The sequence below is a fragment of the Mus musculus genome, chromosome 16 (genome assembly GCF_000001635.26).
Source record: "Mus musculus strain C57BL/6J chromosome 16, GRCm38.p6 C57BL/6J".
NCBI lineage: Eukaryota > Metazoa > Chordata > Mammalia > Rodentia > Muridae > Mus > Mus musculus.
The window spans coordinates 22,878,346-22,900,434 of NC_000082.6; the positions used below are offsets into that span (position 1 = coordinate 22,878,346).

Here is a 22,089-nt window from a genome sequence, read left to right on the forward strand (position 1 = left end):
TGGAACCAATTATTCAACATTGTGGCTCAAATAGCAACATTTTATTTTCCCCACAAGGCCACATAATAGCTGGACTTGCTGGAGATGCCTGGTTCTACTTGATGTCACTGTGACAGCTCAGAGGCTGGGGATTGGAGTCATTTAAAGGCCTTGTCTCATATGTCTGACAGCTGATTCTAGGAGGACAGAGCTCCTGTGAATCACAGCCTTAAGACACGTGCCCCCAAAGGAAAAGAGACCAGGGTGGGGGTCTCTTCATGATCTGGCCTCACAACCTCTCAGCACCTCTGCAACATTTCTGCCCATAAAGCAGCCGTACGGCTCATCCATAGGAGAGAAGCTTTCTTTGATCTTTTGATAAAAATAACAACAAAAGCCTTCAAATCTTGAAAGAATGTGTGAAGTGGAAACGAGAGTTCTTTGGAAAGTCCTTTGGATGGTGATTCACTCAGGCCAACACTTGAGGGGACGTTTCCTTAAAGTGGACACAGGTGTGAAAGGCTAAGACGGACTCAGAACATTTCACTGAAGCCGACACAGGAGAGAGGATGTTCTACTGAAACAGGCACGTGAAAGAACATGTGATGAAAGGTTATTTGCTAATGACACAAAGGTATTGGTCTGCCTTACACTGCATTTGAGCTGCATTTGTCCGGACACCATAGAGAGAAATGTACTTAAAAAAACTTCTGGTGGTATGCTGCAGTTTCTTGTCACTTCTCCGGATTCCCACTGATTGGATTCCCATATTGAGGCAAGACCCATGGAGGACAGGTGGAAGGGTATAAATAGGACTCCATGGTGTGATGGAGACAGAGCTTGGCTTGCTGGTACAGCTAGCTGAGCAACGCTTGTGAGTCTCGAGTCTTCGCTGACCTTCATTTTCCTGAGAGAGACACAGCTGAGAACTTCTCCTGGGGCCCCTCTGGGGCCCTCCCACTGGCTCAGGCTGAGGCAGGGGCCTGGCTGTCTGTGCTAGGTCATGTCACTGTTGTTGGTGGCACTACTCTGCCGAACTGGACTGCTGGTGTATCTATGAAGTGCTTGTGAGTGGACTGAGCTGCCGCTGCCAACCTGTGAACTGAACTGCTGATTTCCAGACAATGCAGACAGGAGTTGCTCCAGGGAACCTTTCTGAAACAGGTCCACTTCCCCCATATCCTTTCTTTTCCACTACCTCTGGCAGGTGGTGGGCTACAAGGGAGGTTAAAGGTTAAAGCGTTTGTAAGAACCATCTTTAAAAATAAGGTTTGAAAAAATTAAAGTTACCAGTATGTAAAGTTGCAAGCATTACTGGGGCCATCTTTGAAAAGAAAATCCCTGGTGCTCACAGGAGGTGGGGGAAACAAGCAGAAACTAAAGCTGTAGGATGTCAGAGCAGCACCAGGGAAAGCCACAGAGCTCACAGAGGGGAAAATGGAGCTGGGACTCCGGAAGCTTGAAGCGTCTCCTAAACCATGAGGACCAACCTCTGAGAGGCAGGGAAGGGAGGCTGAGGGGAGAATATGGGGACAGGTGCTGACATACTCTGTCAAACACAGTCACAGATAGAAACCTTCCTGTCTGGCTTTGGAGTCCATTCCAGTGTTTGCTAAGCCAGTTCCCCTTTGGAATTGCTAGCCAGGTCTATGTGTGTCTGCCTGCCCTTCCTCTTGATTCAGGTTGGGGTTCTCTGTGTAAGGCTCTGGGAAACTAAGGATGTCCAGAGGCCAACAAGTGAGTGGTAGAGGGCAGCCTTACTGCACCATGCCCTCCACTGCTAGTATCTGGACTCCACTACCTTCCCAGCACACAGCTCGTGGAGTGCGGTGAGAACTTTCCAACCCATGAGGTCAGTTCTTGCTGAGGATAGCGCTGGGTCAGGGGATGCTGTTCCCACTGGCCTTGGCCCTGGAGTGTCGCTTCTCTGCTTTCTCCCTCCTCTGCTTCTTCCTCCTCCACACACATTCTTCTCTGACAATGTCACCAGCGTGTGTGTGTGTGTACATACACATAGCCCCGAGACAGATCCTGGCTACTTCATTTATGAAAAGCAGGTCCTGTGCCAATCGGGCTGCTCCAACAGGTCACATGGGTACTGAAAAATAATCTCCCCACCCCCACCCCTGACTGTTTACACATTTAATCAGAATAGAAAGTATAAGAATGGCATCAGCTTCAAACCACTCTTATTTAAATAGTTGACAAAATGCCTTTTATTGAGGAAAAAATGAGCAATTGAGATAATAGTGAAAAATTCAGGTCTGACAACCAACATCAGCCTCTGTGTGTGTGTGTCTTTGTGTGTCTCTGTGTGTGTCTCTCTGTGTGTGTCTTTGTGTGTCTCTGTGTCTGTGTGTGTCTGTGTCTGTGTGTATCTGTCTCTGAGTCTGTATCTGTGTGTCTCTCTGTGTCTGTGTGTCTCTGTGTCTGTGTGTCTCTGTGTCTGTGTGTGTCTCTCTCTGTGTGTCTGTATCTTTGTGTCTGTGTGTGTCTGTATGTGCTTGCATCTGTCCGTTTCTCTGTCTCTTCCCCCACCTGTGTCTCTGTCTGTTTGTCTCCTTCCCTCCCCACTCCCCATCTCCATTCTTTCCTCTCTGACTCCTCACCCGCTGTGTGAGGGTTGGGGAGCAGAGTCACTTAAAATGACTGTCTAGTCAAACCTTGGCACGAGTTGACCCAGAGCCTAGCAGAGTATATTTCTATTTTTCTTGACTGGAGACCAAGAGCCACAGGAACCGGGCTTGGCAGCTGACTTTCATTAGGGCATAACAAACAGGATTACCCATTAGTGGGGTATCAGGTTTCCTGGTGCCATTTTCTGAACGCCAAGATGCTGTGGCCTGTAAAGGAAAAGCATGTGGGGGGTCTGTGGGAGGGGTGTTCTCCCCCATGGTGGCTATAGTGCTTTCACCGTGGAGGGAGACTGGGAACTCACCTGATACGGACAGGGGGGAGCATAAGCTTGGGAATGCTTCTGAGATGAACCTCTGCTCCAACAAGGTGCAGGGGACCAAAATGCAGGGACAGCTGATATGGTGAAGTGACATCTCATGTTGAACTGAGGAAACATTACTCACAGTAAAGGAAGAGTGCTGATCTGAATCGGGGGGCCTGAGCCTCTCTGCACCCACTCAGGGTCGCCTGTACCCCTCATTTCCTGCTGAGGTTCCCTTGTCAGTAGCTTCTCCCCAGACTGGTGTTTAAGGACACACGGATAACAAGCTGATTGTGGACTTGCATCCCATTGCATCACAGAGTAAATTAGCCTTGAACTGTTGGTTTTGGACTGTCTACAAGAGATAACGCAGTCACCCACTTGTTTTGTGTAGTTTCTGGGTTTCAATGTCCTCGACAACCATTTCCTGTCCCCTCTGAGACGTGGTGTTCCCAAACTTCTTTAGCTAAATACTATCTATGTAAGAGTTATCTCATGACACAGGGACCATGTGAGTACTGTGCTCCTCCCCCCCCAACCCCCCAAGAAATTGAATTGGTGTCCCTTGTTGCTGGGCATTGCTGTCTGACCCTGCAGAGAGGTGTCCACCTCTGACTCTGTGTCCTCCTTCAAGATACTTATGCCTAAGTTTAGACACTACCCCCTCCCTGTGGGTATCACTGCTTATCCCAGGATGCCACTCAATGGATGCCACTGTCTGCGCCGAGGGATGGCTGTCTGATACTGGCGATCTCTGCTAGGCTTTTGGGACTACTCCCTTCTCTAATCAGTCAAAGCATTCAAACCCCTGAGAACTACTGCCTGATTCTTGACAACAGGATTCTGCTGGGATACCTGCTTCCTCTCTTCAAAGTACCTCGGCCTACCTCTGCACATTGCAGCTGTCTCCTGCCAACAGGGTACTGTTGCCTGCCATGGATATCACATTCTCTTGAGGAACACTTTCTGCTTGAGGGTCCTGCTGCCTGCAGTGAATACCACTGCTTGGCTGTGGCACTGTTGCCTATAACTGGGTACTAACCCACTTCAGGGCACAGCTGCCTGCCTCTGGACACTACTGCTCAGTGCTGGACAGCCACTGCATGTCGCAGGGCATGCTGCCTACCCTGAGCCCTTCTGGCTTTTGCCCTAGGCATCATCCTGACTCTTTGCTTGCTCCTGTCCCTGCTGAGGTCCTGAATACCAGGACCATGCAGCATTATAAAAATTGTAGGATAGTGCCTTTGTTTTCCTTTGTCCCAAGATTGTGGTGAACATCAAAATAAAGGTGTTTGGACTTCTGAAGTCCCCTTCAGTTCTTATAACAGAACTCAAATATTTATATCAGGAGACAAATCCAAGTGACAGGCACTGTGATGTTTCTTCCAGTTGATCATAGGGGCTCCTGAACCAAGCTAAGCCTTTTGGTCTAGGCTCTATCTAAAAAACAAACAAAAAAAAAAAACAAAAAAACAAAACAAACAAACAAAAAAAAAACGTGTTCTCCCCAAAAAGAGCCTCCTGGAGATGTAGATGAGAGTTCTACATTCGGATTCACAGGCACTGGGCCTGGCTGGGGCTCCTGAAACCTCAAAGCCCCCCACCTTCATCCCTGTGACACACCTCCTCCAACAAGGCCACACCTACTCCAACAAAACCACACCTTCCAACCCCTCCCAAGTAGTGCCACTCCCTGATAACCAAGAATACAAACTTATGAATCTATGAATGGGAACCATTCTCATTCAAGCCACCATAGCCCCTCATCCTTCCGTCTGTTCCACCAGTCCCCAGAAAAGCAGCCATGCTGCCCGGGGTGAGTGTGACATACATTACATTGTCATGTACTATTTGGAAGCAGGGCTGCACCCCCTCCCATTTCAGACCCAAACATGTTTATCTCAAAATGTTTATCTCAACACTCCTTATCTGGGGTGGGAGGGGGGGAGGTAGGCTGGTCCTCTTATTTCCTATAACAGAGAAGAAAATACAGCAAAATAGCTGTGCCCTTGAGAACTACTTCCAACAGAGGTTACTATTGTTTATCCCCTGATTGGAAAGCACCTGGAGCAGGTAAGAGCTTAGAAACCACAAGTTCAGCCACAGGAAGCTAGCCCATGGAGAGAAAGCTCAACCAGGAAGCCTGGAAGCCTCTCTGAGCTTGCCCAGTTGGTTTCTGCTGGATGCACCCAGTGATGATGTTGTCTCTACTTGTGGCTGTCTGTGCTTTTACTTGGAAGTATTGTACAGGAGAGGATGTTCTGCCTGGGACCCTCTAGCCATCAAAAGCTCCGGCTGCCTGTTTTAGTTTCCCGGGGCTTCCCCAGTCAGTTTCTGCTGATGGTGTGTGGTTGTCTGATCGGATGCTCAGCTTTCTCTTGGCTGCTCACAGTTTTCTTCTTTGAAACCTGCTTGCTGTGTAGTTAAACTCACTCATATGAAAGTGAAAATGTGACTACCGTGGATCACTGGCTACTGAGAACAGACAAGGTGGAGACACAAGGGTTTAGAAAACATCTAACAATCTCTGCCACTGCCTCTGTAGGAGGAAAAGCTCAAATATTGACGAGTCAGGAGACAAAATTTGTTGAAAAAGTGAAATAAAGTGAAAATGCATGTCAAATAGAAAGCACAAAACTCAAAGGGCACAGTCATTTCTAGTACTAACCAGAAATTTTGGTGCTTAATAGGAAACAGCACTTAAAATGCAAATATTAGGATAGAGGTATTGAAAATAGAGATTGTGAGATTTTTCTAAAGAAAGATGACTTGCCAGTCTCTAGGTGTGATTTCAGATACTGTGTATGTGCAGATGTGCAGACATGTGCGCTGTCCACCGGATCGGATCACTAAGGGTTTCTATGTGGGAAATGCATCACCTTGACAAGAAGTAGAGCTGTGTCAACGAGAGGCAGAGGGTACAGACCTGGGTCAAAGTCCCACCTCATCTGCTGTGTGTGCAAATCTCCACCCAGAACTGTTGGTATAAAAAGAAGCAGGGGCAGCGAGTCAAAGGATGGGGCTCTTGCCTATTGCTCTGTATCTGATCTGTTCTTTAACTTACATAATTTTTATAATGGGGGACAGGACATAGGGCTTCACATACTCTACAACTCTACAACTGAGCTATATTTCCAGCCCTTATGTAATTATTTTTATTTCAGTAACCATTATTTTTTCATTAAGAACCCATTGGCTTTTAAAATGCAGCCCCCCATCCTCCCCCCCGCCGCCATCAGCATTTATTTTGGAGGTAGAGTTTTATAACATGGCCAGAATTAATTTATTAATTGGGCCTGTACCTAGCAGATGAGCATCTGGAAGAAAGGACTAAGAAAGCCCTTGAGAAAAAGAGCTACCCCTCAAAAAGCCATACAGGACTACTCTGTGCTTTGTGTGACTCAATGAAATGAAGAACCCAGGTTCCCTTGTTTGAAAAAAAAATGTTTAAAAATTTGAGACATCTACCACGCAGCATTCCACCAAGCACAGGTTGCTTCTAAGCGCAGGACCTGGTGCCCAAGCACAGGCAATTCCTGGGAAGCCAGCTCTGAATGCACTTAGAGATTCCAAGGGGACACAGAGTGTCACCAGGCAAACCATCTTTTTAGTACTCATTGGCACCCCTCATAGAGGATGCCCTAAGATGTCCCCCCCCTCAGGCCTCCCCCCGCGTGCCTTGTTTTTGGGCTCCAGCACTTTATGCCTGCTTTTCTGGTCTTCTAAGTCCCAACAGTCACTCACACCTACTGCCTACTGCACACAAATTTGAACCTTGCCCTGCTGACTTTCTCAAGAAGAAAACCTACTGTTTTCACACACACACACACACACACACACACACACACACACACACACACACACACCACACACACACCCCGCTGTCTTCCTCAGGTTTCTCCCATTGCCAGATGCTATCGGCCATACTGTTTCTGACACGGGCTAACTGAGGTCCAAGGGCACCTCTTCTTCTTTGGCATTCCCCACACTACCTCTGTGTACTCTCCAAGCTGGAGCATTAGGACCATTAAGAACTACTCTTTACTGGTAGCCAACCCTGTGCCGGTCTTCACAGTGGACACAGTGAGCTGATGTTATCTCCTGAACTCCAAGAGTTATCTTTACTAGCCTGGTTTTAGTGCCCATATTTAACTGATGGAGAAACGAGGGCTTAGCACTAAGTTCACTAAATTGACAAATAGTGACAGAAGCACTGAGTGAGACTTTGGTGTGCCATTTGGCTCCTCGTGGAGGGTCAGAATCATGCTCAGCTGCCCCAGAGCCCCGCCTCCCACATTGCTAACCTCTCTACATCCTGTTCAGCCACACCTCCCAGTTCCTGCCTCTGCCTAAGTATCAGGATTCAGCTCCTGGGGTGCAGCCTGCCACTTAGCGCTGCCATCAAATGACTGGGCTTCTGGGTTTGAATTTCAGCACACAAAGAAAGCCACCTTGGCCCCATGATCTGTACCTTCACTACAAGGTGACTCTCTGGTGTCCTGTTGCTGTTGAATGTTTGATAAGAACAAATGCCACAAAAGATGACCCACCTCCCCAAGTGTAGTCAAGAGATCAGACAGCAAGAAAAAGAAATGCTACTGGCCTAGAGCCTTGCTGGATTTAAGAGCAATGAGAGGTGTGTCCCATCTTACGGTACTTTCATTGAAGTCAGTGTTCCCCCTGCCCATGTTCAAGACACCTAATCAAGGCAATACATAGATAGGAATGTGTATGCTTTGATTTCATTGTTAATCCGTTTGAGAGTCCAGAGAAATGTCTGAGAACCAGAAAAACACTTTCTGTAATGGTAACTGACCAGCTTCCATCCATTAATTATTGAATTGCGTACATTCTACACAAGTCATGTTCACTCAACTATGTAACTGACTCCTGAGCACAAGATGACTTATCTCACTATTTAGCCTTTGGGGTCCGTCTTCCCAACTCAATCACATGATGAGATCGTCTCAACATGGATTTAGTTGAGCAGTAACTGAAGGAAGAGAGATAACGGAAGGAAGCTAGAAGGCAGAGCAGTTATAACATGGATGTCTTAGAGTCCAGTGTAGAGACAAGGCAGTTAGTCGGCATAACTGCTGAGGGGCAAAGCCTAGGACCCCTGGTGAGGTTTTAAGTCAGGCTGGTGGAAAAAGGCTGCTAGCATTAACAATAGAACAGGCTGCCAGGGTGGGAGTGAATTCTTGTATCTGACTCTCAAGTGAACGCCAGGCACCAGAGGAATTCTTGCGACGGTAGCTGTTCTGCAGGCCCTTTGTGGGGCTCGCCGGGCAGGAGGCAGGTTCTGTGGTTACAAAGTTGAATATGGGAGAAAACTCTGCCCACGCCAGGGCTGTGTGTTTCTGGGTTTCAGGCTGAGGGCAGAAACCTTTCTGTGTGCTTACAGCAGGCAGCAGAGAGCCAGGCTGTCACACACAGCAGGGAGCAACTGGAAGAAAGGGGACCATCTAGTGTGGCTTGTCTAGAGAATATTTTCTACTTATCAGTGCAAAGATTCACAGGCTCTTAACTATCAACTCACTGCTGAACACACCCACTATAACCTCGACTGTCCACAGGATGGATTATTGAATGTCCAAACTTAACAGATGCCATGAGTCACTTGGTGCCAGTGGCCCCGGATAACCTTCAAGGGGATAACCTTCAAGGGTGAGGCCATGGCTCTTCTGAAAGTCTTCATGTCCAAACCCCAGCAAGCACACAACATGGCTCATTCTCACCTCTCTTCTACTGAAGAGTGACACTCACCTTGAAGTTGGCAAAGGGTGATGGAGAAGCCAGCAGGAGACGGGGGTGTGATACTCTTTACTGGTCAGACTTTCCCTGAAAAACATGGAACTAGAAATAGTCTAATGATTTACCTCTTGTTTACCGTCTGAACCCACGGACGGCTGAGATAATGTCAACACCATGTAAGTCATCACTAAAGTCTATAGAGGGTTTTTTTAGGAAAAAAAATGGTTTCTGAGTATTTTTCACTTACTGAAATTATGCAGGCAGACTCACTGTAAGCTTTTATTCACTGTTAATCAAACTCATTACACTTTATATACCTCTAGCCTCCCCTCCCCACAAACCATGTTTTTTTTTTGTTTTTGTTTTTGTTTTGTTTTGTTTTACTGCTAAGAAGTTGCTAGCTGATCAGTGGTGGCCGGAAGCCAATTCCCCAGCTTCCCCTGGGCTCTATATTCTTCTACTTCAGGATTAATAGAGAAGCAACTGGATTGGGTCAAATCCAGGCTCTGATTTCTTGATGTGTTAGAGAGGTCAAGTTCTAGAACCTTTAGGAGCCTCCCCTGTAAAGAAGGGAGGGTGGGAAAGGTGTGACTCTCCTGTTCCTAGACCAGGAGGAAGAGAATCCTGGCAGCCTGCGGAGGTGAGATCCAGCCGCAGCGGCCTCACACCTCATGCCTTTGATCCTAAACTGGTTTCCTCTTCTCTGTGATGGAGCATGTGGTAGGTAGCAAGACCACACTGAGTCGCATGTAGTAGAAATCCTTCTCTCAAATGAAAGAGAATGGAAGACTTCCATTATTTCTTCTGGGATCAGGTAAAACCAGCCGCAAGAACCACGATATTCCTAGAGCCCATCTCAGGAGCCCAAATGATAAAAACAGTAGCAGTGGTGGCCAGCGGTGGCAGCAGTGACACGGTCTGTCCCTTGAAAACGAAGAACGAAGAGAGAAAAAGAAGAAAGATCTGTTGATTTCTCAGGGGTTTTCCTTGCCATTCTGGGTGTATACCCTGCCTCTTCACTATAAGCCAGACAGGAAGGAAGAGCTTAGGCTCAGGACTGAAGGGCGAGCAAGCCCAGGGGTGGCTCCTCTATAAGCCTGGCACCCAGGGATGGCTCCTCTATAAGCCTGGCACCCAGGGGTGGCTCCTCTGTAAGCCTGGCGCCTTCATCTCTTCCTGGCCTCACTCCAGTTTGCCTCTGCTCTTCCCCTTTACATGTGCCCTCAAATGTAGCCTTTTGGATTTAGATCCACAGAACCGAGCTGTGACCATTAGAACCAGGTCACTGTTTTAATGTTTGCCTGTGTGGTCAGGCCCATGTCATCCAACTGTAGTTCTTCCAGATAACTGGGCAGCGCCTTCTGGAGCAACCAGTGCTGAATAACCTTCCTAAGATACCTGACAGATCCTGGGACAGGGCTAACTGGCATTCTGTTGGTTGACATTTTATGTTAAAGAAATAAAACCCACTCTGCGTCTGCAGATGTTGGGATGATTTACACAATACCAGCATGACAGTATTGTACAATCTATGGTTCCTAATGGATCAGATGTTAATGATACTACTGCAATGGGGTTCGGGGTGGGAGAGAGAGAGAGAAAGGGAGAAAGAGAGAGAGAGAGAGAGAGAGAGAGAGCCTTCAGGGTGGATAATGTCTTCTTCTTCTGTGTCTAGGCACCTAACTTTGCAGATAGTAGACCATCCCAAAATGTTTTTCTTTGAACGTGGGAGTGAAGAAACAGTGGGTTATCAGAAGCTAAATGTCTGCCTTCATCCAGCTTTGATCCTATAGGAAGAAGCATAAAGGGCAGAGTGCAGTAGCTGGCCTCTGATTAACCCAACGCTGGGGCTGCTTCTTCCCCATGGCAGCCAAGGCAGCCAATTGGGCTTCTGGACTTTGCTGGCATTGCTCACACATTCATGTACTCACGGTCCTGTGTGTGAGAAGCTATGTTACTAACCATCGCCCCTGCTGCTGCCTCACTTAGTATTCTAGTGCTCAACTCTGTGCTGAGCCCCACCCCCACTGGCCACAGAGAGAACTGACCTATGAACAGCTGGGCTGAGAACTGGGGTTAATCTTCTTTGTCCTAGGTTACATTCACAGCTGTAAATACTGAATTCTCATCCACATCCACCCTCTCCCCCTCTCCCCATCCCCCTCCCCCTCTCCTTCTCTTAACCGCTGAGCCATCTCTCCAGCCCTCCCATCTCCTTTCTATCAACTGGAGACTGAACCCAGAATACTGGTGATTGATCACGCTAAGCAAATGCCCTATCACTGACCTATGTGCCCAGCCTTCCTCTTTTTTTCTCTGAGAATCACAATTAACCTGACCAGCCTGGCATTTAACTCACTCTGTAGCCCAGGCTGATCTTGAATTTGTGATCCTCCTGCCTCAGCCTCCTCAGTAGCTACAATTAGGACTAGCAGACTTGTGTTACCAGGCCTGGTCTAAATATCAAACACTGTTCGTTCGAATGAGCCAAACATATCACCTAGTCTAAAGGCCCCCTGGCGACACATGGGGAGGGAGGCCCTGATGCCATTCCTAGCTTCTGCCCTGAGGCTTGTGCCACCCCTAGCGCTGCCTAGTGCCCTGCCTCCACCTTAGGAAGTGCTCCGGAGATTGGGAACTTGTTCCTCTCAGCAAGCTTTGCCACACTGCATGGAGATCCGTGTGCGTACAGAGCACTGTTACCCCCATCATGACATGAGCGCTCAGGGAAAGCGCACACAAGTCAATCAAATAACAGAGGTGCACCACAGGATTACACAGAGTCCTTACAGAAGTGTTTTAAGCCTTTTCAATCACATGAAGCAATATTCACATGATAGTGCTAAATGGAAAAGGAAACAGCTACACGCTTCTATTTGGTACAGAGAAGTGAGGTGTGTGGTTAAGAGCGACTGCTATCTCTCCTCTCACCACGTCGCTGGGGGAGAGACAGCCAACCGCTAGCTTAAATGCCACTGTTTGTTACACTGCTATCTTGGTTTCCACCCCCCATGTGAAATTTCATTTTGATAGCATTTAAATCTCTCCCCAGGCAGACAGGTGTAGCACTGGGAGATGCTCCCGAGTGGCTGGCTGGCTGGCTGGCTGGCAGACCATTGCTTCAGGGGTGCCCATGCAGATGGGTGTGAAAGCTACCTTCCCAAATTCCCCAATCCTCATATGGACAAAGCAGCTCCATCTCCCCAAGTTTCAAGAAGGTGTTGAAAGAAAGCCTAAAAGACTCTCCTGGCTGGGATTGGGAGCCCGAGGGACCTGGAGCTGAAGGGAGGGCTAAAGCAGAGCCAAGGAAGAGAGCATACTGCTCACAGGTACAGCTGTCACGTTACCTGACAGAGGATTCCGGAGCAGGCTCTTACAAAACAAGGGGAGGTGTATATACCTTCCCACCTTTGACTAATGAGGTGCTTCCATAAAGAATCCCTTTTCATTTGTGGCTTGTTCTAACCCCAGTGGGGACAAGCTACACTTAGTAGGGCAGGTTTCAATCCAAGGATCTGAAATTGGGGTTATGTGAAAGAGAGTAGATTAGGTATTCGCAAAAGAAGGTTTAAGTCAGCATTTCAGCTATAAATACTCTCTGTGGAGAGTAAAATTGCGGTTCATGTGCCTGAGCTTACAACTTAAAAAGCATCCCTGTCTTTCCAAATATCCATTAATGTCCAGATTTAGTATTTCTGAGGAAAAGCTTAGCTCTCTCAAAGAGTTCCTATGTCATGCCTTTACATTAAATGGGTACACGGTTAATAGAAAACTAAATGACTAGCTAGATGTCTCTGAGCGTTATGGCCCCTCTCCAAGAGAACTGGGAGTTCCCATTCAGGTCTGTACATGTGCGTGTGGCTGGAAGCAAATGCAAAATGAGCCCTGCTACCACTGTCTCTGCCCTGTCACCCTCCCTCTCTACCCACAACCAAGTCGTCGCCTACAAAGTTGGTGCCATTTAGATTTCCATCAGAAGTTCTTTCTTCTCTTCTTTTGTAACAAGTATTCCCCCCCCCCCCCCGAAGCAATGTTAAAAACCACAGGACAAATCCATCCAAATGTAACGGTGACTTCGCGGTATTTGAAGTATGGTCTTTGTGTGAAGGCTTCTTGGCTCCCGGTCCTTACATGACATTTCTGAAACCTGTCAGTGTCCTGCACACACTTCCTGAAGATCATATCTGGGACTGTCAAAACCCACAGGCACACTAACCTCTTGTTGAGATTGCAAAGAGTGCAGAGCAGACCTTTGTTCATAATTGCTCTTGCAGTACCTCAACCTGAAATGCTGGAGTCCAACCCAGAACCGTGTCAAATGATGGCTCAGAGGCCAGAACTCCATGGTGTTGCACTTGTGCCTTGGCTGGGACCAGAGTGCTACTGGTGCTGAATGGCCACACAGAAGACACAGAGCAGTGCCTGCCTGTGCTGTTCCCTGCAGGGCTTGGTGGTGAGGTTTGCAGGGGTGAGGGTGAGGGAAAAGAGGAGGCAAACAGCTACACCGGTCACACCCCTCGATGCTATAATCATTTTTACTGACTTGAGCATCTCCCATGGCTCACGGTATCTTTGCTACATGTGTGGACTCTCTTCTTCTTCTATGACTCTTCTTGAGGGAGATCAATCATCAACGTTAGAAGATTTACCCAGAGCATGCTATAGCCCTATCCTGCTCATATTCAGGGTGCCAAAGCATGCTCATATTCACGTGGATGACCCTCACCCCCACCCCCACCGCCACTGCAGCTGCGCTCTGTGCTGGCCATGTCCATTTCACCCCTCAGCCACCTCCTCTCTCTGCTGTTATCACCATGTTCCAGGCAGACTTTGGAATATCTTTGCCCACAGCAGCATTGACTTTGGCAGATCTGTTGGGGAGAGATGATGTCCTAACTTATTTGCTTTTCCAGAGCTGCTGTTTGCAAGGATTATTTGGAACCAGAACAGAAATCGTCCCACGCCTTTACGCAATTCCTTCGGCGGGCTCTGTCAGATAAATTAGGCCCTCTGCCCCTCTATTGGTCTAGCTCTCCAAGCTGATTATCCGGGCTGCTCCTGACATTTGCCCATTTTCCAGGGCCTCTCTGGAGCAACCATGAAGTCCCTGGTCTTGCTCCTTTGTTTTGCTCAGCTCTGGGGCTGCCAATCCGCTCCACAAGGTACAGGACTGGGTTTTAGAGAATTGGCTTGTGATGATCCAGAAGCAGAGCAAGTAGCTTTGTTGGCCGTGGACTACCTCAATAATCATCTTCTTCAGGGATTCAAACAGGTCTTGAATCAGATCGACAAAGTCAAGGTGTGGTCTCGGGTAAGTGAGCCTACCAGGAATGAGCTGAATGAATCTGGGTAGGGGATCTAACCCAGTGCCTCAAAGGCTAGCATCTCCCAGTGGAGATGGAATGGCAGCAGAGATTGGGAAAGAGAGAGCAGGAGAGGCCACATCAGTATTGTAGCCGTGTATCTCACAGAGGATGCTCCCACGGGAAGAGGAAGGGACCCCGAGGCATAGTTCACAGACCACAGGCAGAAGGTGGGACTTGCTGGGAGAACCTGGGCCCTATTTGCTAATTTGTGAATGACTTCTCTTTCTTGGATTACATTTATCTCTGATGAAAAGGAAAGCAGCATTTGATCAGTGACCATGTGTGACGGCCATCTAATGCAGATCGTTTCATTAAATCCTCCCTTCATTCATTCCAGACCTGCCTGATAGCCATGTTCTCCTTAGACAACAGATCTCATATGCTAACAGACTGAAACTATGAAACCGCCAATACTTGTCTGCTTTTCTTTTCCTGTTTCTGTCTGTCTGTCTGTCTTTCTTCCTTTCTTTCTCTTCTCTCTTTCTTTCTCTTCCTCTTTCTTTCTTCTTCCTTCCTTTCTCTTCTTTCTCTTTCTTTCTTCCTTTTTCTTCTTTCTTTCTCTTTGCTCTTTCTTTCCCTTCCTTCCTTCCTTTCTCTTCTTTCTCTTCTCTCTTTCTTTTCCTTCCTTTCTTCCTTCCTTCCTTCCTTCCTTCCTTCCTTCCTTCCTTCCTTCCTTCTTTCCTTCTTCTTTTTGAGACAGAAAGGTTTCTCTTTGTAGCCCTGACTGTCCTGGAACTTACTATGTAGACCAGGCTGGCCTCAAACACACAGAGATCCACCTGCCTCTGCCTCCTGGCTCCTGGAATCATAGGCATGTGTCACCGACTATTTGTCTGCTTTTAACATGCAAAGTTGGAAACTCCATACGGTTCAGCTTAACATAAAGATGAGAAGAACAAGTTTGTGTCACTAGAGACTTAGGATTTAGGAGGAAAATAAGGTAAACACCAGGATGCTCAGAGTGAGGATTGACAACCAGCTTTACAATGGGACAGCTGATTTGAAACCACGGTTTTCCTGGGTGAGTTTTAAGGGCAGTTGGCAAAAGACGTAATGGCCGGCTCTCTGCCTAGTTTACATGCTGAAGGGAAAGCCGTGAGCGAGCACTGTGCATGTGCTACGTGCTGATTGTGAGATGCTCATTATGGGATGCCCGAGTGGATCAAGAAGTCCCTGCACATAAACCCAGTGCATCTACCCATGGTAGTTCTGAGGTCTCCGGAGAGTGAAAATGCCCAGTGAACTAAATTGGGTTGAGAGTTTTCAAACTTTGGGGCATTTCAAGGTGTGAACGGGGAATACATAGACAGGTGAAACACTGAACTCCTCACAGGGTCCTGCAAGCTTCCCAAAATGCTTCCATCCTAGTGGTGACAGTTTCCCAGCCTCAGAATAGAAAGGCGGCAAACAGGAGATAGGACTCTCTGTGCATCCAGGACCCAGGAAGGTAGAAGATAAAGAGCCAAGGGAGGAGCAAGAGAAACCTTTAAGGACACAAACACTCAAAGAAAGGGAGAAAAGTGGGCAACTAGAGAGAAGAAAGAATGAAGCAGAATGAAAGATAGCAAAGATAATAAACCTTTCAAGATAAAAGCTAGCCCTCAGAGTCACTTCTTTGTAAAGAGAGCTCAGAATAAGGACTATGGCTGGGACAGCTGTTCGAGCACCGCCCCCCCTCCCCTCCCCTCTTCCCCCTCCCCCCTCCCCATTTCACACCCGCTCCATCTATAGTGGAAGACTAAAAAGCCAAAACAAAACAAAAAGAAAAAAAAAAAAAACCACTGCAGCACTGCATAGCTGGAAGGGGTGGGGCTGACATCTCCTTAGTCCTCCCACCCCTCAGCCAAGCCCCACCACAGGGCTAGTGTTCACACTAGGTGCCATGCATTGGATCAGCGGAGCAGGGCGTTTGCTCACCTCTCCCTTCTGTCCGGCTCCACAGCGGCCCTTCGGAGTGGTGTATGAGATGGAAGTTGACACACTGGAGACCACTTGCCATGCTTTGGACCCCACCCCGCTGGCAAACTGTTCTGTGAGGCAGCTGACTGAGCACGTGAGTGCTGCCTTGTGGTTGGTTGGTGGGTGGGTGGGTGGGTGGGAGCTGCCCAGCCACCACAGTTCAGCAAAGTGCAGGTTTGGCTTTCTCCATCTCCCAGCAGCCATCTTGGCTAGCCAGAGAGCAAAGTCTAAAACCCGCTGTGGGATAGATGGTGCCTTCCCCGAGGTTGATTTTCACAACACTTGGGCTTTTCTTCTTGAAGCCCTCGGGAGAGCAGATTATGATGTTTCAATAACACCCGTGAAGGTTGCCTTGGGCAGGTTACCTCCCACAACCCTGCCAAGACGCTCCCTGAATGAGCAGCCAGAGTATATATACTGCTTCAGAATGCCGGCATCTGATTTCTTTCCCAGGCGGTGGAGGGAGACTGTGACTTCCACATCCTGAAACAAGACGGCCAGTTCAGGGTGATGCACACCCAGTGTCATTCCACCCCAGGTCAGAAAACACTGCCTCTTGTTTTTATCTCGTAGAATGAGAAAGGAATCAGAATAGTTTTGAACTCAAATAGGTCTCACTTCCTCTGTGAGGATTCTGGGTCCTGGGGATTCTAATGCCATCTTTTAAAGAAGCCCGTTCTTGTGGGCGAACATTGTCCCCGTGGCTGTGACTTGGTGACCTTCATACAGCTGCTTGAAGGCTTAGAGAAGAAGTCATGCTACATTGGAGCACTAGGAGCCCTTTCTAAATAAGCAAGCTGTTGTGAGTACACTGGAGAGCTGCAGTTGAGACCCTGCTATCTTCCCGCCCAGACTCTGCAGAGGACGTTCGTAAGTTGTGCCCACGGTGCCCACTCCTGACTCCGTTCAACGATACCAACGTGGTCCACACCGTCAACACTGCCCTGGCTGCCTTCAACACACAGAATAATGGAACCTATTTTAAACTGGTGGAGATTTCCCGGGCTCAAAATGTGGTAAAAACTTAACACTCTTTTGATAGATTTGGGCGATTTGGTGGCCCTTGGGGCATGTGTGGGGGTGATAACCAGAAGAAAAGGAAACATTGGCTGGAAGAACTGGCAGGGGTTCTAGAACTTATGGAGCCCTAAACTCTCAGCAGCGCTGTCCCAAACTGAGCCAGTTCAACATAGGTCAGCCACAGGCAGAAGGCAGGTAACACCCTGGCCTCCTGGCTTTACCTAACACTTAATAGCAGGGCTCTCTGTTCAGACACAATACATTCACCGGGTGCCACACGTTTACACCCTGCCAGTAACATCTGCCGCAGTCTGGGAATCAACACTAACAAAGGTATGGGCAAATACTGGAAGGTTCCTAATCTGCCTTTCAAATCCAGGTTTTGAGGTTGGGAGGGGACCATCTAATTGTATAGCCAAAGCAACTATTTGAGTGCAATAGACTTGAGATGTTTAAGGAAGCTGGCAATGGAAATAAGTCAAGACATACTTGCAAATACATTAGTGTAGGTGGTGATTCTGTAATTCCTGGGACAATTCCCATCCCATACTGCACCAGGCGCTGTGCTTGCAAGGCTCCCAGCGTCAGGGGGAAGGAAGCACAGTGACTTCCATTTTGATCCTGCTGTGGGAAACTGGGGTGGGGGCATCTTTTCACTTCCCGCTTCGAGCCTGGGATGACTGGAACATTGAATTCTGAAGGTTGAGGGCCAGGAGATGCTGGGTTTCCATCCCTGCCGGACTAAAGTTAGCCTTTTGGCTTCCTGTTTCCTCTCTGAAAACTTAACCTCTGCCCCATGCGATGGACAACGATCTCTTGCCAATACTTTGAGAAGACTCAGATCTTTCATCTGCAGCCCATCGTCAGAACTCAATCCTTCCAATTGCCCAGGGCCACACGTAGTCCGTGTGGATTTGTGTTCTCTCAAACTGTGCCAGACCATAGCTTCTCCTCTCCATCCCTCCCACCCTCCCTCTTACCTTCCTTCCTCCTCTCCTTTGCTCCCTCCCTCCCTCTCCCTCCTCCTCTCTGTCACTTCCTCCCTCTATCCCACCTCTCCTTCCCCCCTCCCTCCCTCTGTCCCACCTCTTCTTGCCCCTCTTGTTCCAGACCATCTTTCCCACGTGTTCTCATTTTCATTCTCAGCCTCTCCCAGTGTCTACTCTGGTGGAGTTTGTAATAGCTGCCACTGACTGTACTGCAAAAGAAGTCACAGATCCAGCCAAATGCAACCTGCTGGCAGAGAAGGTGAGTGGGCCAGACCCTAGGGCTCCCAATCTGGTTGTGGAACAAAGTATCTTTTTGCAGTTTATATCTTGGGGCTGAAGAAAGAAAGTAAAAAACAAACAAACAAAAAGTATAAACTGTCCCCTTGTGAAGCTGGAGAAATGGCTCATCAGTTAAGAGCACACACTTCTTTCTTTGTTCATGCAAAGGGACCAAGGTCAGTTCCCGGTGCCTGTGCCAGGTGGCTCACTTTTAACTCCAGCTCTGATACCTCTGGCCTTTGCAGGCGAGTGCACACACACAGTGCACACACACAGAAAGAGAGACAGACAGAGACACAGACAGAGAGAGACCCATACACATAATTAAGAATAATAAAATCAAATCTTTATTTTTAAAAATGTCCACTTGCTATGGGGCTAGGCTGTGCCAGGCCTTTCTCTGGTGCCTCACCTCCCTCTTTAAGCATAGACACCAAACTCTCTCACCTCTGAGAAGCACATGAAATCAGATAAGTCCGTGTCCAGTTCCCAGTGCACCCTGGCTGCTGGGAACGGGAAGAGCAGACTTTCTAGGTGTGTCTCTGATACCGGGATACACCGAGTCTTTGAGCCAGATATATCCATTTGTAGAGATTTAGCTTAAAGTGAGGAACAGAAGGGGTTTGACCAAATTTTACCTGTAAAGATGAGGTATCCTAGATACCTGTGGTCAGACACAGAGAAAGGATCCCAGTGTTAGCCAGAGAAGGTCACTGGTTATGTGAACAGAAAATTGAGCAGGATAATGACAGATGTGAGAAAATATCTCCAGAATAAGGGGATGATGACACAGGGCACCAAACTCATATTCACAACGACATCAATTCATGTTGAAGATGTATTAGCAGTGTCTCTCTCCCCGTGTTACCACCATCTCAGGGATTCCAGGAACATGCTCTTGATCGCATAGTATTTCTGGATAGTCACTGTAATATGTGGAATGGCACACCATATGTTTTATTAGCAAAATCCAGAAGTTTTAGTTAATACAAAGTAAGGGTTTTTTTAAAAATAAGATATAAGATTCGTTTAATAAAGTGATAGCTAGCTGGGCTGCGGTGGCACACGCCTTTAATCCCAGCACTCAGGAGACAGAAGCAGGTGGATCTCTGAGTTCAAGGCTGGCCTGGCCTACAGAGTGAATTCCAGGACAGCCAGGTCTACACAAGGGACACCTGTGTAAAAAAAAAAAAAAAAGAAAAGAAAAAAGAAAGAAAGGAAAGTGATAGCTTAGACTTAAGTGTGTATGTGTAGGAGAGGGAGAGAGAGAGAAAGAGAGAGAGAGAGAGAGAGAGGAAAAGAGACTGATTTTTATTACATGGGTATAACGTCTCAAGAGAGGGTTGCCCAGAAATTATAAACTTAAAGGGGAAAAATTAAAAAAAAATTAAAAGTTTCTTTGTTTCAATATTATTAAGTATAATAATAATATATATCATTGAAAACCCCGGGGAGGTCCATGCATCATTTAAAATAACCCCTGTCTTTCTGGAAACAGCAACATGGCTTCTGCAAGGCAAATCTCATGCATAATCTTGGTGGGGAAGAAGTTTCAGTGGCCTGCAAGTTATTCCAAACACAGGTAACTTCATGGACGTTCTTCAAAACAGTGTCCCCTTAACACATCTGCAGTGGACTAGTAACCATGGGACACTTGCTGTCTGGCCCTAAGCCTCGAAGTGGATTGTATAACAGTGCAGTATGTGGACCCATCAGCTGGGCGAAGGACATTTCAGTTGTGTTTTCCCTCCCAACCTCCGGTGGCTGCAGGGCAAAACAATCCCCATGTGTAGCTGGCAAAGCCACCTTGCTATTTGTGGAGGGTGGGAGTACTCTTCCTGGTTACAGAGACCAAGTGGGCTGGTCTGCCCAGCAGTTCCCAAGTATACATGGCAGAGAGTGAAGGTTCTCTGCGGGTGGGGAGCTTGTACACTGGACTATGTTTGTGGAAATCTACTGGGACTGAGGTAATGCAGGTGAGACTGGCGCTCCATAGGCCAGCTCTTCCTGTCATCATCCTTAGCATCTTACCCATTCTCCTTAGCTAGACTCTTTCCAACTAAAAAGCATTACTGCAAGGGACTGTAACCCACACTCATGGGGATTCCTGTCATGGAAAACCATCTTGCCTACTGAAATGATCCTCTCTCCACCTGTGCCCCCGCAGCCCCAGCCAGCCAATGCCAACGCAGTAGGTCCCGTACCCACAGCGAATGCAGCCCTACCAGCTGACCCACCTGCATCTGTGGTGGTGGGACCTGTGGTGGTTCCACGAGGACTTTCAGACCACCGAACTTACCACGACCTACGCCACGCCTTCTCTCCTGTGGCCTCGGTGGAGTCGGCCTCGGGAGAAACTCTTCATTCTCCTAAGGTGGGCCAGCCTGGTGCTGCTGGTCCAGTGTCCCCCATGTGCCCAGGGAGGATCAGACACTTCAAAATCTAGGCTTGATTCGGGGAAGTAAGGTTTTGGCAGACAGGACATAGCCACCACTGAAGCTGGGGGCGGGGAGGGGGTGGCTTGTCCACTGACAAAGCAATACCACATCACAGCTCGAATTCCAGGTCTCTTCATTCCTCAGAGAACAGGGGCAGAGAGGTAATGGTCAAATTTGATGAAAGGCATAAAGCCAGCAGCAACACTGGCACTGGTGGGGTGACAAATGACTGCCATTGTTTCTCTGCCTTCCCACTGACCTCATATAAAACAGTTGCAACCACGACTCTGAAAGGTGCTCTTGCCAATCTTCAATCTAGCCATAAATAAAAGTGCCCACACGAGCTTTCTCAAATAAGAAGGCTCTGAGCCAAAAATGTGGTCATGTTCCTTGTCTACCTCCTTCCTGTCTCCCTGTGTGTGGTCAGTTCAACAAGCGGACCAGTGTCACTTTACCAAAGTCTGCGTGAGCAGAGAAACAGAAGGGATGCAGGAGAAAGGCACCTGCTGGGTTGCAACACCCAGGAAGGGGTGAGATGTGCTTGAAGCTCATGGGAGATGAAAAAACATTCTGACCACAGATGGAGGACCAGAAATATTGCTAAGGGGGAAGGGGGCGGGGGGCAGTGCCTAGGCTTTGGAAAAACAAAGAGACTTCTGGCTTTTCCTAACAATCAGGGAAGGAGGGATCAGTGGTTAACACAGGAGTCTCCTTTTCACTGGCTTTACTCATTATGTATGCTCAAAGTACCTCTTGATGGGGTTGGCGACAAGGTGATTGCCTTGCAAGCCAAATAACCCCAGAACCCACAGAAAGGCAGAAATCATATAAAGTGGGCCTGGCCTTTCCAGCTCACACCCTTCAAAGCCAAAGTAAAAGGTCTGGTTTCAGAACACTTACAAAAGGGAGTCTGGGAAGGTGACCTGTCGATGACTGTAGATGCTCTCAGGTTCCCAGATGGCACGATGGATGTAGTCCCCAGAGTAGGCTGGGTCCTAGCAGTGCCAGCTGTGTTTGCATTACGCCATTCTGATACCTCACTCACTGGTGTTTTCCAGGAAGGGTATTGATATGTAAGACCGATCACAAGTCCAGCAGCTACACTGAACCTAAAAGAGCAAGCAAGTCAGGCATTGCCACTTAACTGCCTTGACGGTTGGTCAACATTATAGAAATAAAAGGTCCAGAAAAGAAAGAAAAGCACGGGCGTCACAGCATTCAGGTATAAGAGGAGGCCGTGGGAAGCTGTGCTGGATGCTTGCTGTAAGGAGGGCAGACAGGATACGGACTGAGAAAAGCCACTGTTTAGCTGATGACTGGAAGGTTATGGTGGCTGTTGGCTGGTGTGTTTGCACTAGGAGGGATAA

The 22,089-nt window shown here is 48.0% G+C and overlaps 2 protein-coding genes and 1 long non-coding RNA gene across 6 annotated transcripts in view; 2 read left to right on the plus strand and 1 right to left on the minus strand.

Annotated features, from left to right (window-relative positions):
• The window catches only part of Dnajb11 (DnaJ heat shock protein family (Hsp40) member B11), a 21,790-nt gene extending 20,501 nt beyond the window's left edge, over positions 1 to 1,289 (plus strand). Inside the window, exon 11 of the mRNA NM_026400.5 lies at positions 58 to 1,289. The gene's annotated coding sequence lies outside the window, so the exon portion shown is untranslated. The remainder of the gene's footprint in view (positions 1 to 57) is intronic.
• The window catches only part of Gm30505 (predicted gene, 30505), a 19,404-nt gene extending 3,363 nt beyond the window's left edge, over positions 1 to 16,041 (minus strand). The window contains exons 1-3 of the long non-coding RNA NR_110508.1: positions 15,955 to 16,041; positions 8,684 to 8,758; positions 5,844 to 5,894 (exon numbers count right to left, since the gene is read on the minus strand). This is a non-coding gene — a long non-coding RNA (predicted gene, 30505). The remainder of the gene's footprint in view (positions 1 to 5,843; positions 5,895 to 8,683; positions 8,759 to 15,954) is intronic.
• Ahsg (alpha-2-HS-glycoprotein) lies at positions 13,670 to 21,106 on the plus strand. 4 transcript variants are annotated; one of them, NM_013465.2, is made up of 7 exons: positions 13,670 to 13,982; positions 15,980 to 16,090; positions 16,450 to 16,534; positions 16,849 to 17,012; positions 18,163 to 18,264; positions 19,783 to 19,866; positions 20,452 to 21,106. In NM_013465.2, the coding sequence occupies exons 1-7, from the start codon at positions 13,770 to 13,772 to the stop codon at positions 20,728 to 20,730; spliced, it is 1,038 nt and encodes a 345-aa protein (NP_038493.1). In that variant the 5' UTR covers positions 13,670 to 13,769; the 3' UTR covers positions 20,731 to 21,106. The 4 variants fall into 4 exon arrangements, 3 of the variants coding, with proteins under 3 accessions (NP_038493.1, NP_001263379.1, NP_001263378.1); NM_001276450.1 differs by having other exon boundaries at positions 15,980 to 16,069; NR_075099.1 differs by lacking the exon at positions 16,450 to 16,534.
• Positions 21,107 to 22,089: the final 983 nt, after the last annotated feature.